Genomic DNA, 22,066 nt, shown 5'->3' on the forward strand with positions numbered 1-22,066 from the left:
TGAGGGAAGAAGATAATCCAATTTTTTTTTTTTTGGAGCTAGGCCATTGTTTATCACAATACCAACTAAAAAAAGAAAAGGACCACGGTCAGTCCGAGTGTAGTGCTTGCTTTTTAAAAGGAAAGATGAAATAATAATGAAGAAAAAAATCAAAATGAAAGAAAGAAACGGATCGCATAATGCAGGGCATATTCCCCACGCTAAAGGCATTGCATTTGCTAGAATAGACAAAAATATATAGAAATAAGATTCTATCAAACAAAAAATCAGAAACAAGATCTTTTTTTGGTGGCCGGAGTTTGAATCTCGGACCTTTGCATATTTTTATGCATTGTCCATACCAACTGAGTTATGAGTTATGCTAACGAGGACAAACAGAAACAAGATCTAATAGAATCAAATCAAATAATAATATTAAATTAAATATGATGAATGTGTCATGCTTTGTTTATTTTATTTCAATTGTTTATTTTTTATATTAGATTAAAGACTAGATGGTTTATTTTTGTATTAGATTAAAGACTAGATGGATCCTTCAAAAAAAAAGACTAGATGGATTGACTTTATTGTTTTTTTATTTCAATATAGATATTATCATAATTAAATGATTTTATTTTTTTTTAATTTCATGCATGTTACTTTATCAACCGTTAACTCGATTAGTAAGATTGTCCAATTAAGTTTGTAATTTTTCATCATTTAAAGTAAACTAAATAAAATGATATTCTAATATTTCTAGTATTTATCATTTGTTGGACTTTTAAAAAAATGATATACTTATATTTCTAGTATTTATCATTTGTTGGACTTTTAAAAAAATGATATACTAATATTTATGAGTTTAATAATGGTGGTGAGTGACATTTCAAAACAACTTCACACACAACCAATCAAAACATTCAAAATTACCTCATATAAATTGAAAAACACTAATTGATGTGGCAATTCTAAATGTTTTGCAAAATTGTTTTCGACCATCACACCATCATTAACTCTATTTATATTGGATATTTTGTTCTTTAAATAAAGATTAAGTGTAAACATTTTTGTGATTGATTAAAAATAGATGAGTGAAAATAACTTAAAAGGAAAGTTTTAAGGTCATGATGAGTTTATCTCTTTGATTTCGAATGAAGAATATCTAATTTACACACACAACAAAAAATCATTTTTAAAATAGATGAGTGAATACTTACATGATAATCAATGGCAGATCCCTATGGAAATTCAGCAGATTTATCCTAACCTTTTGCAACATATTGATCAAGTCATTATCCCTATTGTACATAAGAAAGACCAGTTAATTTAGAGAAACACTACTTCAGGTGATCTCACACTGAAGGATGCTTATTTGTTTTATTATCATAATGGTTAGATAAAAGATTGGACAAAGTTAATCTGGAACATTGCAATCCTTCCCTCAAAGTCTTTCATTGTCTGGAGAATCATTCACAAGAAGATGTCAACCGATGACAACTTAGCAAGAAGAGGTTTCTACCTTCCTTCTATGTGTAGCTTGTGCAATAAGGAAGCCGAATCTGCAAATCATTTGTTTCTTTCATGTCAGTTTGCAAGCTTTCTCTGGAATCGGCTTCAGTCTTTGATTCATTTCTCAATCAATTGTACCTCTATTCTATCTTTGTTTGAAGTTTGTAAGAGAGGTTGGAGCCCTCAATGAAAGCTTACCATTTGCTCATCAATTATATATATATATATATATATATATATATATATATATATATATATCCTGAATGTTATCGGTCTTGTAGAAATAATTTTAGATTTAAGGGTGAAAAACCTAACCTGAAGTCAACAATAGCTCAGGTTGTAGCAAATGTTTCATTAGCTGGCAATCTCACCAAGTTAGCCACTAGTCATGCTATCATGGATTTCACTGTTTTAAAAGCTTTCAAAGTAAATACGCATCATTCAAATGCTCCAAAGATCACTAAAGTCATATGGAGTCCTCCAATTTTGAATTGGATTAAGTGCAACACTGATGGAGCTGCTCTTGGTAGCCTTGGTCAAGCAGCTTAAGCAGGTATTTTCAAAAACATAAATGGAGAAAGCTTTGGTTGTTTTGCAATCGATTTAGGGATTGCAAATGCTTTTTATGTTGAGATTATGGGAGTGATTTTTGCTGTGGAGTGTGCTGTGGAAAGAAGATGGACTCACCTCTGGAATAAAAGTGACTCAAATTTGGCTAACTTGGCAGTCAAGTCACCAAATATAGTTCCTTGGCAGATAAAGAATATATGGATGAACTCTCTGCATTTGATGAATGGATTGAACTGTATGATCACTCACATATTTAGAGAAGGGAACCATTGTGCTGATGAGTTAGCAAACATAGGATTAACTGTTGATGGTTTTACTTGGTAGACATCCTCCCCTGTTAATATTAGAGAAGACTTTGTCAAAAATAGGCTAGGTCTCCCCTACTATAGGCTCTCTTAGTTTGCTTTAAGGGTTTGGTTTGATCCCCTCCTTTTTGTATATCACTTTTATTTCAATATATTTTGGATGAAACTATGATAGGCTCATCAGTTTATAAAAAAAAAGTAGTTATTTTCTTTCTTTTAAAAAAAGAGTTCTTTAATATCATTAAAAAAGCAAAATCTTTACACCAACAACTAAATTAAAATCAAGGTATTTATAAACTCTGAGTATCTATTCACCATATAAACCTGACTACATGTAATCAATTGTTATTTGTGGGAGGGAATCAATTGATATTTGTATAAGCTAGTTCAACTAACAATACTGATATTGTTAGACTTAACATCTTCATCATATTTAAACTCCTAGCATTTGTGTGAATTTCAAACTTGCTTATCACTTTGAATCCAAACTAAAGAAAATGAATGAGATCAATCGTGGAACATAATCCCCCAACACATTAGTTGCTAACAAATGACGAATTTGAGTAGGCTATCACATATGTAAGCTAGTATCTGTATGCAAGGAGCAACTAAGACCAGCTAATGCATCTACATACATATTTGTCTCCTAATAAGAGTGACGCTCCACCATCATCGTTCAATCCATCTAAGTGAGACGACAAATCTTTTCGACAAATGCTCTAGCCACGTTACTCCCATTTTTATTACTATTAAGAATATTCACCACCAAAAGTGAACCACCTCTCCCTTGACAAATCGAAATCCTAACCTTCTAAAGTACCTCAAACCTTCATACAATCCCCAAAACTTTGCCATGTATGTGGTACACTCCACAAACCTTCTTATTACTGATGTATGTTTCTTTTTTTAGTACTAAATTATCTACACTATACTAAATACACCTATTCATTGATGTGATTTTATATTTAATTCTTAAAATATCTCAACATGTAATTGGTGTGATTTGATTTTTTTACATAAATAAAAGAACAATAGCAATTGAAAACTCACACACATTAAAGAATTAATGTTTAGATTTAGATCATGATATCCGACTTAACAATTTTGATATTTTTTTTAATTGATATAGGACCTATGAACACTTTTTTTTAGGGAAGGTAGGACCATTGAAGTTGTAATTTGATTATTTTATTGAATTAAATCATATTACTATTGTGTATTTTATTGATAAAATAAATTTATTTCATACTGTGTAGGAAATCATCCAATCATACATGAGAACTAGAGTATATAACCCGTGCGTTGCACGGGTTGGATTATAGCTTTGCACTTAAAAAATAAAAGTTGTGATAAGTATAATCACATTTATTTTATTGATTTATAATATTAGTTATATGATTATTTTAATTTTAATTTATACAAAAATAGGAGTATTGTTTAAAACATATGAGAATTTATATTGATTTATATCATAGATTTATGTAAATATTTTAGGGATAAATAATATAGTTTTTGGTGGATCCTATAATATTTAATAAGTTTAAAGACATATATCATAGTTTATCTTAATGCAATCATATAATAAAATATATTTATGGTATCATAGTGGTGTAATAATATGTTGCTTGTATTTTTTATCTTCGATGCTCACATTCTTTTCTGTTAGAGTTAGAGTCATTCATGCTTGATGTCAATATTATTCATTAGAAATGTTGCAATAAGTTTAAGTTGGGATATGTTCTTCGAAATTACGCAACGTGACCTAACTACTTACTCTTACGTTCCTATTTTTTATTTAAGGTCTTTTAATTTATTGAAAAGATTATCCTTATGGTGATAAATTAGCTTATTTTGAACTTTCGTATCAAACCTCCATTTCTGAAATTTTATTCTAACTTTTAATGGTCCAAATTATTTTAGTCATCGGTTTGATTTACCTTTTTGTCACTTTTCTCAATTCATATTTTTGTTTGTCTATTTTTTTTTCCAATTAATGTTTACGTTTCCTTGTTTATTTAATCATATATAGACATTATGGAATAATAAAGGGTGGTATTTTTTTGTTAACTTATGCTTAATTACATATTGGTGATTATTAGATAGAATAAGAGTGAAAAGTTTTCTATGAGTTGAACAATTCAAACTTAAAATTAGATAGTTTATAAGAGAGTGAGGCTTTTTTTTTGTGGCATATAAGCATGGTTCTAGCTTAAAAAAAAAAGACATCCAAAGCTTTCAAAATTCCAAAGACATAGTCCAATATTAATATGCTTTAAAGATCATATATACATGTTTAACCTAAGACACTAACTTAAATATAATGAATGCTTTTTAGTAATATTTCAAATAAAAATAATAGCAAATAATCAAATTAACATATTGTTTCATTTGGTTTTTTCTTTCAATTCTATAAAAGTTCAAGTCTATTATACTTTGTTAAGAAAAAGATAATATTGTTGTATAATACAAATGCTATAATAACTCAAGTCGATTATATTAAGGCGGGATCAATATTGTTGAATGTCAATATAACATGCAAATTTTGTGGCTGAAAATATAGAGACCAAAGCTATAATCAATCTTTTATTTTATAATATTTACTCTAAAAAATAAATAATTATTTATCTGCCATATAATGATTTTGGCTTTATTCCCAACTAATTATTGAAATATGCACAATTTTTCCCTACCAAAACAAATATTGAATCATCAACATTATCGTGAAAAATTAGGGGGAAATTGACCAACTATTTTTTAATTGAATTGACCGAATATTACAAATTCAAAGACTGAATTGATAATTTACTTCTATCAAACAATTGCTCAAATTCCATAACCCTGTAGTATATAGTATACGTACAATGCAACTTTTACACATGAATAGACATAGCTTTTGAGATTCAAGAAAACTTTAATTTATCTTTGAGATGAAAATGAGAATTTTTTTAACTCAAACTAAGTTAAGTTATTTATGAAATGGAATAAGAGAGGCATGAAGCTTTTTTAGAGGTGACACATCATCAATATTCTAGCTTAAGAGTAACTAAAGTTACACACACATATAACTGCTTAAAATTCTACTACTCTCGTAGAATATAATACATGTACATGACTTAGCGAGACATATGATTGCCTTTAAACAAATGGTAAGCTTTACCAAACTAAGTTACTCTAAACATAAATCAACGTAACTTATGATATCGAGAAAACTTCAATTTATCGAATTTGAGATGAAATTCCATGCAATATACAACCTTGTCTAATTCACGTAATCAAACAAAAAATATTTATATTTATAATATTAATCATAATTCCTAAAAAAATGTCATCATGAGTTAGATAACAAACAAACCTAACTAAAATACGTTCTATGAAAATGTGAGATGACCAAATATCCAAAAAAACACAAAAGAAACTAAACACAAAACTAAATTTGAGAGAACAACTTTCATGTAAAGACCATGAATAAACTAATTTCAAAAATACATCACACTTCCAAAAATAAAGTCAACTATTTGTAAAAGGATTTTCAATAATAAATCATGAGGAATTGTTTTTTTATTCAACTATAAAAAAGGAAATCAACAAATAGTTGTGAAAAGGAAGAAAACTATTCAAATGAATTAATAGATATAAAAGTACATCTTAAAAATTCATAAGACATATGGCTAAGAGAAACCTCATTCACATAAAACATTGACAATATTAGTAATCACACCTCTCTATATTGTTATGGATAAAACCTGAAAATAAAACTGCATTGGTCAAAGACAAAAATGTGTTATCTATATGCTATATGTGGCATATATGAACTACTTTTTGAGAAGAAAAAAAAAATCAACCAATTTATGAACAAAAAATGTAAATTCAAACACAAAAAAATAAAGGAAAGGAAAGTAAAAAGAGAACCACATCATCTTAACAAAGCAGAAAAGCATAAATGATCATGGTAGTAGAGCTGAGAATCATGCATATATTATTATATGTAAGATAAGATGGGGCAAAATTTTATTGGAAAAATTAAAACGTTCATTTTTAGAGATTCCAATCTAATAAATGGAATTTATTTGGATAACATAATCATTTTAATGTTTGTAAAGACAGACTTTTCATTAAATTTTTTTACAACTAGATCGTCTACCCGTGCTGCCGCACGGGTCAAATATAATTCAAAACATGACTTGCAAAATATAAAAAATAACCGGTGTGATATATTATGAAGATTGTTCAAATAACTCTTGTAATTTCTCTATCCGTTAGTTGGTTTTAATAAATATTCAATTACCTAATTCTAAGTTTAATCAAAATGAACGAATACAAATCCGTATTCTTTATTGTACATTGAAACATAATACATACATGTAAATTTCTGAAATGCAATTAGATTGAAACGTAAGCGGAGTAGCAATTTCTTGCCAAATGTTTAGGATTATATTGGAACTGTATACAACAACACATTAAGCATAAAATACAGCAAATGAATCACAATCATCATACAAAGAATTATGTCAACATTGTTGGATAAATAAGCAGGCAATTAACCATAGATGTACAAACATAGCAAACATAGGTGAGCATTTTGAGTTTTCAGCTGTTATGCAATTCTGCAATCGTATGGCAACGTTTCAGAATGCCTTTCGGCCACTAATTATTTCTAATAAGAGACAAAAGATGTATGTGGGTTAAAAATCATGGCATAATCTCAACATAGATGCTAAGCTTATTAAGCTGTCTACAACCAAGATTAAACACACAATAGAGATTAAATAGAAATAAAAACAAACTGTTAACACCACCATTCTGTTCAGCCTCAATTTCCTCAATAGAACCCTAAAAGAAAAAATGAAAGTGAAAAATGTATAAGTGATCACTTACTGTAGAACACGCAAGATTTGCATCATAATTAATACTGTCAAAATAACTACAACAATTTTATGATAGGGAAATAAACTGTTTAATTAGATCAGCATTGTCATATGTGAGCTTCACAGCATAATTGCGCCAATTATGTGCCAAATTTCCGTCTGTAATCTCAACCTTGAACAACATTTGCTTCCCAATTAAAGCATCAAGTTCAGATGGATAATCTCCTCCATGCTTATTCTGAATGAAAAAAAAAATGCAAACTGATTATTGTTATCAATCTATTTTTAGACACATGTCATTAATTTTATTTTAATTATACCTGAGCATCTATCAGATCTTGCACAGTTTTTCCAACATAATTCATCACATTTTTGTCAAACAGTATGAAGCTTGTGGTACCTCTTGTATTACACGTAATTGGTTACAATGGTGACAACTACAATAGAATGACTGCAACACTAATAAAAAGCAACATTAAAATAAAGTGCTTTGTAAATTACTTCAACGTCCTCCAATGTTATGTCAAGCAACTTGCTCCACTTGCCATTGACTTCCTTAACCTTCAAAGTGTCTCTTTCAACGACATGGCCAATTACATCTTAGAAACACAACAAAAGCTCACTAAGTCAATATATAGCTCAATCTGATGAAACATAGCATATTTAACACATAGAAACAATCAGCATCTTACCTAGGTGTTTATCCTCCCTGTCCGATTCCAAAATGTTCCTAAACCCAACAAAATTGAATTGATTCATAGGTATATTCGAAGCTTCAACCTTGGTAAACTTTGTTTTATCAATAAGATTGAGCTTGAAACGGTGTGCAGTGCATTGGTATTTAAGGTCATTGTGCGTTACCAATGCATTCTCAACCTCATAAGCACATCCATCTTCCACCATTGCTTTGATCTTAGGCACCAGGTGCTTTTTGACAGAAGCTTGAATCTTTCAAAGCTGCGTAAGCATCAGGATAACTAATCAAATACACATTTATAAAAGCAAGCAAATACAGTAGTTATCTTAGGCACCAGGTGCTTTTTGACAGAAGCTTGAATCTTTCAAAGCTGCGTAAGCATCAGGGCAACTAATCAAATACACGTTTATAAAAGCAAGCAAATACAGTAGTTTTAAATTCAAAAATTAGAGAGCTTGTTTGAAACTAAACCATAACAAAAACTCCAAATACAATACCAAACACATAAAAGCAGTTCATTTCATACCCTACTGAAGGTGATGTGTTAAATATCCAAGGAGGACAATCAGTTATTACAATGTAAAAATCATATCATTCTCAAATATAAATTATTCAGTTTAATACTATCAAGCATTTTTTTATATCAGACATTTAATTTAGTATAAACTAAACCCTAACCAAAACTAAAAAGTAAACACAAATATAGCAAAGATTAAACATTTCCAGAAAAATTCCGCATAAACACAAATTTTCTCAATACATAAGTTCCAATACACGGTTATACTATGTAAAAACAATCAGATGCTCGAGTCCATAAATTATCTATTTCAATCAAAACCCGGATTTCATTTATTTCATACATTCATTTCAGAATAAACTAAAACTTATACAAAAGACATTTACAAACAGTTTATACACTAACAAAGACATCTACCACTAATTAAAAAAGACTACAAATTACATATTGGTTTGACAATTGTATAAAACAACAGATATTAGTGATGGAAAGTACCTTTTTGTCAAGAAGCAGCATATGCATGGTGCTGTCTTCAGTTGGCTTCATAAAATCTGGCACAGACCAAAGGTGAATCACGATCGCAGAAACTTGATGTCGATCCTACCGGCAACGATCGCAGAAACTCGAAACTTGATGTTCTGATAATATGTTGAGAGTAAATATATTCACTATGAAACCCTATATATATGAGAATTGATAGGGTCGGATTGAAATAACCCAGCCTATTGAAATACACGCCATTATATGTGAGGAAAGAGCCTATTAAATTGTCAATTCTCAAGGTAACCAACAGTGGTGCATTCCACGTTGCTCAAAATGCTACTTTTGTCCATTGAGTTTTTCCAACTTAAATGCACACAACTCTCAACATAGGATAAAGGTTTAAAGTATAAAAACTTAAAATATCAACAGACAAAAGCATTGGAATCTAAATATCTGATGATGATTGAATTTAAGCTGAGTTATGCGACCAAATTAAACGCGCCATTTTAGGTTCTCTATTTTTTCATGTATTGATGCAAGTGACGTTTTAAATACCAAAGGTGCAAATTAACTGTATTCTTCACATTCAGACTTAAAAATGCATCATCAAAGACAAAAATTATATTTGTTTGGGAATATTGCAATTTTTTTTAATATCAAACTGCTTACGAAATAAGATATTACCAAATGAAACATGTTATATTAGCAATGTTTTTTACGTATAACATAAAACAATATTTTAGTTAATTACAAATGTGAAGCAATCATTTTATTATATATAAAAAATTGCAAAGCAAGCATCACATAAATAAAAAAATTATGAAGCAAACATTACAACATTCATAATAGTTGGTAAAAAAAATTTGGTAAAAAATTGAAGAGCTCAATATTTTTAATTATGGACTTACAAATATTGAGTTTACCAAACAGAATTATTGATGTGGCAATCATCAGCCTAAATATAAAAGAAGGTGTAAAAATTCTTAATGTTTAATAACCATTAAGATTACTAACAATTGGAAAAGTCCTGACATTGATGTAATTAACATATTACTCTTATCATTATATTTGAAGGTCATGATTTTTACAGGTCCATGGATTATGGTTGGTTTAAATCAAATATTAGTGATTACTTAGCAGAGATGAATCAAGTTTGCATCGTTAATGTGCTTTATGTGTAGATTTAAGAGGCAAACCTATAGATTATACAACAATCATAAATAGAATTAAAAGGGAAAATGATATATTAGTTGATATGAAAGGAAACAGATTTTTAATAGATTCATCTCATACTGAGATGAATACTTTTGATTGAAAAAAAAAAAAGAGGTGCGCCAGACTAAAACTAAAGAGGTGTCCATGAAGAATAGAGATAAATCAACACCCAAAATTAGAGAAGTGTAAACCAACAAATATTATAAAAACAAATATCTCCAAATAAAAAGGGAAATGATTAAAAAAAACTCACCCAATATTTGCAATGTTGAACACATTCTCGAAGATTCAACTCCATGGAACGGCTTTGATATAGGAATTTGAGTTTTGGTGAATAGTTCTCTCTCACTGTGTCTGCCATGACAGTCGCCGCCACTGCTGGAAGCCGTCGTCGTCGACAAATCTATGGTGGTGGAGGATCGGAGCATGCATCAGATCTGGTCGGTGGAAGGATGAAGGGGAGGATCAAAGCGAAGATTGAAAGGACCGGGGTGGAGGAGGACGACGGTCACCAGATCGGGTAGGTGGAAGAACGATAGGGATGATGGAATTGGAGATTGAGAGGACCAGGGTGCAGGAACAGGTCGGAACAATGAAAGAACATAGTGTGAGAGAGAGAGAGAGAGCAACCATATTGAGTAAGAGAGAGAGAGAGAGAGAGAGAGAGAGAGAGACAGAGAGGGTGAGAGCACGGTTAGTGAGAGAAATTGAGAGTGTTGGAGGTGGTGATGATGATAAGAGGAAGAAGAAGAAAGGCTTGAACTTGTTTTGGGAAAGAGGGAACGCGTTAGTGAGAAGGCTAATATTTTTGCCATTCCAAGGTACGCCGTTCAAAAAATAGAGGTGATCATTTGAAATAAGCAACATAGATTAATCTAACGGCTGGAACGATTTGGAGCCAAAAAATTAGGATTAGGGTTAAGGAATTAGGGTAAGCATGTCTAATTCAACGTAACTTATGATATCGAGAAAACTTCAATTTATCGAATTTGAGATGAAATTCCATGCAATATACAACCTTGTCTAATTCACGTAATCAAACAAAAAATATTTATATTTATAATATTAATCATAATTCCTAAAAAAATGTCATCATGAGTTAGATAACAAACAAACCTAACTAAAATACGTTCTATGAAAATGTGAGATGACCAAATATCCAAAAAAACACAAAAGAAACTAAACACAAAACTAAATTTGAGAGAACAACTTTCATGTAAAGACCATGAATAAACTAATTTCAAAAATACATCACACTTCCAAAAATAAAGTCAACTATTTGTAAAAGGATTTTCAATAATAAATCATGAGGAATTGTTTTTTTATTCAACTATAAAAAAGGAAATCAACAAATAGTTGTGAAAAGGAAGAAAACTATTCAAATGAATTAATAGATATAAAAGTACATCTTAAAAATTCATAAGACATATGGCTAAGAGAAACCTCATTCACATAAAACATTGACAATATTAGTAATCACACCTCTCTATATTGTTATGGATAAAACCTGAAAATAAAACTGCATTGGTCAAAGACAAAAATGTGTTATCTATATGCTATATGTGGCATATATGAACTACTTTTTGAGAAGAAAAAAAAAATCAACCAATTTATGAACAAAAAATGTAAATTCAAACACAAAAAAATAAAGGAAAGGAAAGTAAAAAGAGAACCACATCATCTTAACAAAGCAGAAAAGCATAAATGATCATGGTAGTAGAGCTGAGAATCATGCATATATTATTATATGTAAGATAAGATGGGGCAAAATTTTATTGGAAAAATTAAAACGTTCATTTTTAGAGATTCCAATCTAATAAATGGAATTTATTTGGATAACATAATCATTTTAATGTTTGTAAAGACAGACTTTTCATTAAATTTTTTTACAATTTGATAAGTGTATACATTTTCTTGTATTGGAATTTGATCAGTTGATAAATTTTTCATCATGAATATGGCATGTAAATAAAATTGAAAAGGTGTTTTAAATCATAGAAAGTGGCATGTAATTAAAACTTCTTTGAAAACGTAAGGTTTCAATCATGAATACAAAGGGAATTTCTATAATCAATATATCTTCCTCTATAGTTAGAAAAATGTTCAGAAAGAAAAAGTTTTCAAACTTCCTAAAGTTGAAGTATATTAATGTATCGGTTTTTGTTTTTTTTAGATATACCAAGATTGTTTTTATGAGACAATTGATCATTTTTTTATTTTATTCCTCTACATGGTGTAAATAAATATATGAAGACCAAACATAATACTTGAATTAGAAATAAATAAATTGTGCTATAAACAATCTGAATGAACACTATCAACAACATATGGGTTTTAAAATTGTACCAAACTTACTCATTCCTTTGAAATGGTAGAGAGTTAAATTAATGGAATTTTTCTTCATCATATATAGTAGCGGAATCCTAAAAGAAACATGAACTTAAAAAAGTACAACATCAAGTTGCAATACAAATGAGACTTATACTTGGAAGTGATTGATGCACGTGATATGCATATTTTCGGTCACCCAAAAAAAACTGAAGCAAATACATTTTTGATACATAAGTAGTGTAAATATTAATGTTTGGTATGAACGGATTTTATTTCAACAAATGTGAAGCAGTTGCTACATGATAACATTGACATTTGTTATCTCACAAATGTATGGAAGCTGAAAAATGAAGCAATTGAATAGGTAAGGTTGGGAAGTTTTTGTACAAATTGGATTAGATAGAAACTAAGAGTGTATGAATCAAGAAAAGAGACGTCACAACAACACAATTATAGCTTAAGGATGACTCAAGCTTAATAAACAAATCAAGTTTTTTTTAGAGGTGTCATGTTATCACAATGCTTGCTGAAGAAAAACCAAAGCTTACATTAGAAAATAGAAAATAAAAAGAAAGATTACAATATAGTATAGATAGATAGATAGATAGATAGATAGATAGTAGGATATAGTGATAGAATATGAATCCAAATTTATAGTTGTAGAAATTTAGACAATAATTAGAACGGTGGAGCTGTTACGAATATGTATCAATCCAACAAATTGTAACTCATTAGCCTTAAAAAAATTGAGTGCCTAGAAAAGAGAGAGCCACATGGTGAATGCTTAGAAAATTAGTTAGAAAAGGGAAAATTGGTGAGGTGACACATAAGCAAAGTGTAGTTTAGAATACATGTATATATAGATGAGATCATTCATCTCCAAAGCTATTAAACGATCCTCAAATATTATTTATTTTTTTCATTTTACATTAACATTTTGACTCAACCATAGTGAGTAGACCGAGACAAACAACGATGCCGGACGAAACAAATTCGATCGACTACGCAATGGAAGCAGCATCTGGGCCCCACTTCTCCGGCCTCCGTCTCGACGGCGGACGACTCTCATCTTCCCCAAAATCTTCTCTCTCTATCAATTCAATCCTCACCAAAGATTCTCTTCTCAATCAACCCTTTGTTATTGGTTTCTCTCTCTTTCTCTCTTTCTCTATCTCTTGAATTTGAATATTTTTGAATGAAAATTAATAATAATCTGCTACGGTGATGGTGCAGGTGTTTCCGGTGGAACTGCTTCTGGAAAAACCACTGTTTGTGATATGATCATTCAACAGCTTCATGATCATCGTGTTGTCCTTGTCAATCAGGTACCTAACCTACATTACACTACATTTTAAGATATAGTTTTTTCAGTTTAATTTCTCCTATACACTGTCGGTGTCAAGTTATTTTACACATGTATCCAATGATGTATTTCTATAAACTGCCGGTGTAAAAATATTTTAAACTGTTTTTCCTTCAATGAATGATGTAGTTTTTACAGTTTAATTTAATTTTTTATACACTGTCAGTGCAAAGTTATTTTACACATGTATCCGATGATGCATTTCTACAAACTGCCGGTGTAAAAATATTTTGAATTGTTTCCCTTCAATGAATAATAATATAGTTTTTGCAGTTTAATTTCTATATATTGTCGGTGTAAAATTATTTTAAACATGCATCTAACGATGTATTCTTATCCAGTATCAGTGTAAAGTTATTTTGAATTGTAAAGTTGTTGTTGTTGTTATTATTATTATTATTAATTTTTTTTTTTATTTTTTATTGTGTAGGATTCGTTTTATCGCGGGTTGAAACCGGAAGAGTTGGAACATGTTCATGAGTACAATTTTGATCATCCTGGTAATTCATTTAATTGATTTATCAATCATGTTGGGTTAGAGTTTAGAGTGAATAAATATTTTAGTTCTTGAATGTGTTTGATAGTGTCACTATAGTTGCTCGCTGAAAATGCTGGTTGTCGCTAAAAACGATTTTAATGAAATGAGATGGCCATATTTGATTGGTTCCTTAGCACTCATACCTTCCATGATGTCCGCTCAATCCCGAATTACACACTGCTTCACCCTTTAAAAGTATACCATGCATTTATTAGTGTATTCCATGATGAGGTTTATTTGTACCAAATAGTATTCCTAGAAAAAACACACTGGAATGTGTCTTTTATTAGTCAGTTTGGCCTTCGTATGTGTTTTCCATTGATTAGTTTGGTCCTCATGTGTTTTTCGTTAGTCAATTTTGCCTGTGGAATTACTAAGAGCATCTCCAATGGGGGGTCCTTACTTAACAAGGACCACTCCCCATTAAGAACCCTCCATTGGAGGAAGAAAAATTGAGTCCCCGTTACATAACATGAATATGTTCAACGAGCATAGTGACATCATCTTACACAATTAGCGATCAAAATGACAGTTTACTCTAGAGTTGAAAGTGTTGGGACATGACACTTGTTACATAACATGAAGTTCATACATTGTTGGTGTAAACATATTTTAGGTCATTATTTTGCCACGTCATATTATTCTTATAAATGTATTTTGAAATTGATTGTATGAAGTAGCGAAGTAGTGATTTTTTATTGGATGCCGGTGGAAAACTAATATACGTTACCAGTCCCTTGAATGAAGTTCCTTCTTTGTTTGTTTGTTGTAGATGCTTTCGACACGGAGCAACTGCTAGAGTGTATGAAGAAGCTCATCAGTGGCCAAAGAGTCAAAATTCCCATTTACGACTTCAAGAAGCACCAACGCTCTTCTGATAGTTTTCGTCAGGTATGCAGTGTGGACTATGTATCTCTGTCTATACCGACACTGCCACTTTTTGGTCCTCTATTAATTATTATCGACTAAACTAAGTAAATGTCCGTGGAAAAGAAGAAACATCTTTAGATGGTAAAATGGGACTAAAGTTTTAAATCGATGCTGTGGTAACATTCACGTCATGATACTTGATTTGGTGGAGAATCGCGGTTAAATGTGATTGAGTCTCATTAGCAGTCGTGTTGGTTTTCCATGGACAAGGCCAAGCTTCACCATGGACACCAAAAATCCTTTTCCACATTGAAAAGGATAAACATTGGGATAAGCTGTTTCCTGTTTAGAATTACTTCATTGCACACAAAGAGAGGACAAAACTTAATTTGTTTTATGAGGCTCACATATTGGAAGTATTACATGTTGCACCTATTGAAATCTCTGTCCTATGGGCAATGAAATGCATCACTTAGTTTCTGTCTATGAGTCCTGGATACTTGATATGGCACAAATACTATGTAACATGAGTATGGGGATCAGGAAATTCGTAAAAACCAAGATACAAACCTATATACGTTATCACAAATTTATAATTTATGATAAATATACCTATTTTACATAAATGCATCATATTTGCCAAGATACATTGATATTTTAATTAACATATAGCTTTATATGTAAACATGTTGACGGTGATAACAATTTACCGAAAGATATTTGTGTAATAAAAAAGAAACAACGCGTGTTTTTATTTGTCCATATCAAAAATTATTTTTTATCACAAACCAATGTCCAATTTTACAGAAGAAAAAAAAAAAAAAAAGTAGTCCTATTTAAACAGGGCTTTGTAAATTGTATCATTGTCATCACTCATCAACTTAAAAAGTAAAGCTTCTAATTAGCCAAGAGACAACCCCATCGATTTAAGAAGTCAGTCACTGCCGTCATCAAATAGATCATGTTCATCTTCGCTAGTATGTCGCAGCCATGTCCACCTTTCTTATATGATATCATTAAATAATGAATAAAGGAGTATTGTGATATTTCCTGAACACTGGTTGCGATCCCAGTACCAGAAGGTTGGAAGGGCATACGTCCCAAACCAATCATCCACTGGGTGAAGAACAAAGTTGTACAAAAAGCTATAGATGTTGATGTTACTTCAGTGTCAGAAATGGTATCTCAAATGTATCAGTCAATATTTTTGTTAAAATGTTGAACAATTTGGAGGATATGTATCTAGGATAACATATCGGATATGAGTTTGACACTGATACTTCAGCAATTTTGGAGTAGATGGTTTTCATATGCACCATTATTTTTCCTTTTCCTATTGGAAGGTTTTTCTGGTTCTTTCTGGATAGTAATTGACATTTGTTGTCTATGCCCAGGTCAATGCCTCTGATGTCATTATATTGGAGGGAATTCTTGTATTCCATGATCAAGATGTCCGTGATCTGATGAACATGAAGATATTTGTTGACACAGGTTTGTTATATTTTTTATTTTCATACGTCCCCCTCCAATGATGTGTCATGTCATGTGTAAGTTATTTTAGTAGTCTACAAATACAGCAAAGTGATATGCTATCATTAATAATTATTTGGAAACATTTTCTGCCTCTTCCCATTGCCCCACTTTGTGTTGCATTTGTGTAAGTACTGGGTAAAATTAAATATTTGGAAATATATATGAATCGTTTGTTAAGAATGTGAAAAAATGAACTCCTAGAAACAGTAAATGCACAACAAATTGCTGTAGAACTGAAGCCATGGATGAACCACAGGGACGCTAATTAGTGTCATAGTTTTTCGAATATCATAAGAATTGAATGAGTAGGGCATCTTGTATAAGTATTATATTTTTAAACTGAATTTTCTAACTGTAGGCATTCCACTGATATATTTAGATCTATACTACCTTTGTACATTCTCACAGGTAACTTAGTTCTACGAACTGCAACTTACCTGATATATGGTCAGTGCATGATATAAGGGTTTAGTAAACTTTTTTCTCCATGTGCTCCCTATATTCGCCTCCTTATCCCCCCTGTCATTTTGTGGTAAATTCTTTGATTAGCTGGTGGTCTTCAATTGAAGACCCATTCACAAGAAGTTGCTATTATTTTATTTTATTTTATTTTATGCAATATTGGAAGCTACCCCACCCTTCCTCTCTCTGTTTAATAATATATTTGGTCGTTAATTGCATACAGATGCTGATGTGAGGCTTGCTCGTAGAATTAGACGTGACACAGTGGAAAGGGGCAGAGACATAAACTCTGTTCTTGAAATGGTAAGTCCGGCAATTTAATTAGGAACCATGGTTTTGCAACAGTTAGGATAGTATTTACAACTCCTTCATACAAAATTTATATTTTTGAGAAATCTTGACATGTAAATATACACAGAATTTTATATTCCTTATGAGATGTGATCAATCGCGTTGCATGGTTGTTCCTAACTGCATGTAATGTTGACTTTTGTAGTATGCGAAGTTTGTTAAGCCTGCTTTTGATGACTTTGTTCTACCATCAAAGAAATATGCTGATGTGATCATTCCTCGTGGAGGTGATAATCATGTTGCCATCGATTTGATTACGCAACACATCCGCACCAAGCTTGGTCAACATGATCTATGCAAAATATATCCAAATGTTTATGTTATTCAATCTACATTCCAGGTATCCTTGACATAATTTGTCAATTTTTATTTTATTTTCCATTTTGAATAGTTGCAAATTTATAGAAGATCCTGAGTTTTGCTACTCACCCAAACATATTGGATTTTTATTTCAATTTAAGAGAAGTACTTGTTCTATTACGATTTATGACAAAAAGAGTAGTATTTCTTATAAGAGATTGGTTGATTTTATTGGCTTAGGTTAGCTTTTGGAGGTTGCTCTATGCGACCCTTGGATTGCTCAACCCCTGAAATAAGCCGATCGGAAGTTACGATCCAATGGAAAAAAAAGCCGATTGGAAGTTATGATCCGATAAATCGAGGGGCTTTTGAGCAAAATCGAGGGGCCCATAGAGCAATTCTTTTAGCTTTTAGCTTATGGGAGCTTATCAAGCTAGTTTCGTATTTAGTACCTAACTATTGAAAAAACAGTCATAAGTTTATAGGTGCTTACAGAGAAGTGAGATGAAACCAACTTCTGAGAGTGTTGAAGCGCATAACCTAGTATCGACTTATACAAATATTATTCATTAAAAGAATTATAGTCATTGTAAGAACATTTTAAATTTTCTTTTCCTTAAAGTTCTCTTGGAAAATAAAATTTGGACATACAATAAAGTTCTTGTTAGAAACTAGAAACTAAAAACATGTTTCAACTTTCAAGGCCATGACCTGTCATCATTAGAATAATTAAACGAGAAAAATCCATAAGCTGCATTATCGAGGGTGGAATATCCTTTCTAGAAAGAAAGGAACTTGGGTTTTTTGTGCATTGGTAATTCTTGCAACTCTAAGTTCACTGGCTACAAACTGTTGTAATGATTTGTTTCATCTGCACCTGTTCCTTTATTGCTTATGTTTATATTTCAGATAAGGGGGATGCATACTTTGATTCGTGACAAAGAAATATCAAAGCATGATTTTGTATTTTATTCTGATCGACTTATTCGCCTGGTACTGTATGCTTCATAGTTCGGTTGAACATTTTTTTTTTGAAAGGGTTTTAGTACTTGAAGATATAACCTTTGCTGATCTTCGGCATCAGGTTGTTGAGCATGGTCTAGGTCATCTGCCTTTCACAGAAAAGCAAGTTGTCACTCCAACAGGTAATCATCTCTCCTTGTACTCGGTTCTTGCAGTTCTTTAACCTTTATGTTCATCATATTGTCTTCTCTTGTGCGGGGAACAATATTTGTGCTTTGTGCACAGGAACATGTATGGCTAAGAAGCAACAGTAGGATACAGAAACTGGTTCATGTTGACACCACTAATTAACTGAAATGAGGTTCATATTACAGGATCTGTCTATACTGGTGTTGATTTCTGCAAGAAATTATGTGGTGTTTCAATTATTCGAAGGTGAGCTAAGCTTTGAACCAGGTATTTATTTTCGTAGGTCCAGTCCAAATGATAGGTTTCTTCTACCAAAATGAAACAATTCAACTAATAAGACCAGTTCCTTTGTTACGATCACAGTTTCTTGCTGTGGATGTGTTTACCATCTAGAATATTGAATCCTTAAACCAAACCTTATTCACTTCCATATTCTATCGTAGCTGTTTCCAATTGGCTGAATTTTTTTCGTTGTTTTTATAATATAGTGGTGAGAGCATGGAAAATGCACTTCGTGCATGTTGTAAAGGCATTAAGATTGGAAAAATTCTGATTCACCGGGATGGAGATAATGGAAAACAGGCAAGTAAATCATTTGAAATCCATGAAGCTGCCTAGAGTAGTCCTCATGAATTGGTTTCCTATGGTAGTTTGTATTTAACGGTAAACTCTTTGCTTCTCTGAGCAGCTTATATATGAGAAGCTTCCCAAGGATATCTCGGAACGGCATGTCTTGCTTCTTGACCCTGTGCTTGCTACAGGTGAAGATTAGAAATGTTGAAATGTCCTTCCACTATTTATTGTTTCACTGTATCTTACTGTGTCACATTTTGATAGGTTTTATTTGCTGAAAACTTGATCGTCAGCAAATAATGCGCACACTTTTGTTTGCATTTTTTTTTAGTCCACGAGAAAGAAACCTATTTTCACACTTATTAAGGATGGTAGTTAAGTGCAATTCATTATCTTGATTTCATGCTGTGTAGTCAAATATCGGCCATGGCGGATTTTTTGGCAACCGCCATGGCGCTTCATGGCGGATATGGAAGCTTAAAATGGAGGATTTTTTGCTTTCTGCCATGGTAGCACTTGATTTCATGTAAAAAAATACATATACTAACCTCCCCCTAATTATAATAGCCACCTCCTCACAACATTAAAGAACTAATCTGAGGATATTTTTGGAATAATAACATTAAATGTGGATAGAATGGTTGACATTTACTTGTATTAGAGTCTAACAAATTTAGGTATGTTTTTGCTTGTCGAAGTCCAGAGTAGTTGTTAGTAGCCAGCTGCCTGGGAGAAATAGTTAGTAGTTGTTTGTTACAAAAGGGTAGCTTGCTAATTATGTTACTGTTTTGAATGATATTTGTGAACGTGGAATGCTATATTCTAGTCATTGGGTGATGTGAGAGGGGATGATAAAAATATCGTTCAATTTATTTGGCAATTTGCATTAGCTAGATAGCACCTCCTAAGGAGCGCGTAAAAGCTGAAAGCAGTGACCACTAACTTGCACTTTTAATTATTACTTTGATATTGTTTATTTGAATAATCACGTAGTTAGATTAGTCATTGGCAAAAGTAGGTAGATATTTCACACTGATGATTTGTTTAAATCATTCTCAACTTATGGTTACTTAATCTGTTTTTCTGACTGATGATGGATACATAATTAATATCAATAATTCTGCTGCAGGTAACTCGGCCAACCAAGCAATTGAATTACTCATTCAAAAAGGAGTACCAGAATCCCACATTATATTCCTGAATCTCATTTCTGTGAGTAAATTTTGATGCTTTTCTTTGCACATACAATAATGGTTATTTGGACTATTATCTCACACTGACTGTGTGAATCCTTATGTTTCCAGGCTCCTGAGGGAATCCATTGTGTATGTAAAAGGTTTCCATCATTGAAGATTGTCACATCTGAGATTGATGTTGCATTAAATGATGAGTTTCGTGTTATCCCTGGGTTGGGTGAATTTGGTGATCGGTACTTTGGCACCGATGATTGATCCTTCAACATGTCTTTTAGTGGATACATCTTTTGGTTAACAGATGCATTGTAATGAAATATTGAAGATTTAGCAAATACCACCTTGGCTGCAATTTGAGGCAAGCAGATTAGAATAATATGTGGATGCAAACTCATTCTTTGGTTGATATGCATGCATGCTTTGATTTTCAACTTATCGAATGTATATGATGATGGTATCCTCTACTAATGTAGACAATTATAATATAGTTCAGCGGTTATTTGGAAATTTTTTGCATAGGCAAACATATATTTAATTAAAATTTCACACATCCTCTCCTGAATCAAACATATATTTAATTTAAAATTAAAATATCTCCCGTCTCTTCACTTTTCTCTGCCCCTCATCTTTGTTTTATCACACGCCTAAAGTTGTCACCACTCACCATATTCTGGTCTAAGATAGTTTTTTTTTTTTTTTTTTTAAGAGATTAGTGTAAGATAGGTGGTGGTTTCTCTGGTTGACACCTTCATTGATGTCAACCAGGGGAAGAAATTTCAACTTAGCTTTGATGCTAGATTGTTTATATTAGCAAATTTATAAGTCAAAATGAATAATCATATATTATAAGTATTTATGAAATCTTCTAAAAAAAGGATTTATCAATTTTTAACAACCCATAAAAAAAACTCTAAAACAAAAAAAGAAGACTTAATTGGGGGTTTGGTCTCCACAAAATATTTGGTCTTTTTTTTTTGGTAGTGGTCGGGGTTTGAACCTCGGACCTTGCATATTTTATGCATTGTCCCAACCAACTGAGCTAAGCTCACGAGGACACAAAATATTTGGTCTAAAACAAGGTGATATGACACATTTTAAATGAAATTTCTAAGGGATTTTTCTTACAATTTCATTGATGTTGATCTTTTTCATCTTTAAATCATGTACCACATCATTTAAAACATATCTTAACACAAATTTCAAGTTAAAAAAAATATGATGGAGAGACCATAATTATTAGATTTTTTTTAGGGACGAAAA

The 22,066-nt window shown here is 31.5% G+C and overlaps 2 protein-coding genes and 1 long non-coding RNA gene across 3 annotated transcripts; 2 read left to right on the plus strand and 1 right to left on the minus strand.

Annotated features, from left to right (window-relative positions):
- Nucleotides 1-1,884: 1,884 nt before the first annotated feature.
- LOC146905458 (uncharacterized) lies at nucleotides 1,885-2,382 on the plus strand. Its single transcript, XM_085728541.1, has 2 exons — nucleotides 1,885-2,014; nucleotides 2,096-2,382. The coding sequence occupies exons 1-2, from the start codon at nucleotides 1,885-1,887 to the stop codon at nucleotides 2,380-2,382; spliced, it is 417 nt and encodes a 138-aa protein (XP_085584667.1).
- Nucleotides 2,383-7,107: 4,725 nt separating this feature from the next.
- On the minus strand, nucleotides 7,108-10,944 carry LOC146905459 (uncharacterized). The gene is made up of 6 exons (XR_015019307.1): nucleotides 10,394-10,944; nucleotides 8,938-9,080; nucleotides 7,921-8,185; nucleotides 7,730-7,827; nucleotides 7,549-7,630; nucleotides 7,108-7,466 (listed from the first exon to the last, which is right to left on the minus strand). It is a non-coding gene; the product is annotated as an uncharacterized LOC146905459 (long non-coding RNA).
- A 2,453-nt stretch (nucleotides 10,945-13,397) lies between these two features.
- LOC146905460 (uridine/cytidine kinase UKL1, chloroplastic) lies at nucleotides 13,398-21,313 on the plus strand. The gene is made up of 14 exons (XM_085727010.1): nucleotides 13,398-13,615; nucleotides 13,705-13,796; nucleotides 14,265-14,334; nucleotides 15,145-15,263; nucleotides 16,637-16,733; nucleotides 17,461-17,540; nucleotides 17,734-17,928; nucleotides 18,798-18,881; nucleotides 18,973-19,033; nucleotides 19,226-19,286; nucleotides 19,529-19,622; nucleotides 19,729-19,801; nucleotides 20,743-20,825; nucleotides 20,918-21,313. Exons 1-14 carry the CDS (start codon nucleotides 13,447-13,449, stop codon nucleotides 21,062-21,064), a joined length of 1,425 nt encoding a protein of 474 aa, XP_085583136.1. The 5' UTR covers nucleotides 13,398-13,446; the 3' UTR covers nucleotides 21,065-21,313.
- Nucleotides 21,314-22,066: the final 753 nt, after the last annotated feature.

This window comes from Medicago sativa, chromosome 7 (genome assembly GCF_051527215.1).
Source record: "Medicago sativa cultivar Bolivia chromosome 7, Bolivia_mono, whole genome shotgun sequence".
NCBI lineage: Eukaryota > Viridiplantae > Streptophyta > Magnoliopsida > Fabales > Fabaceae > Medicago > Medicago sativa.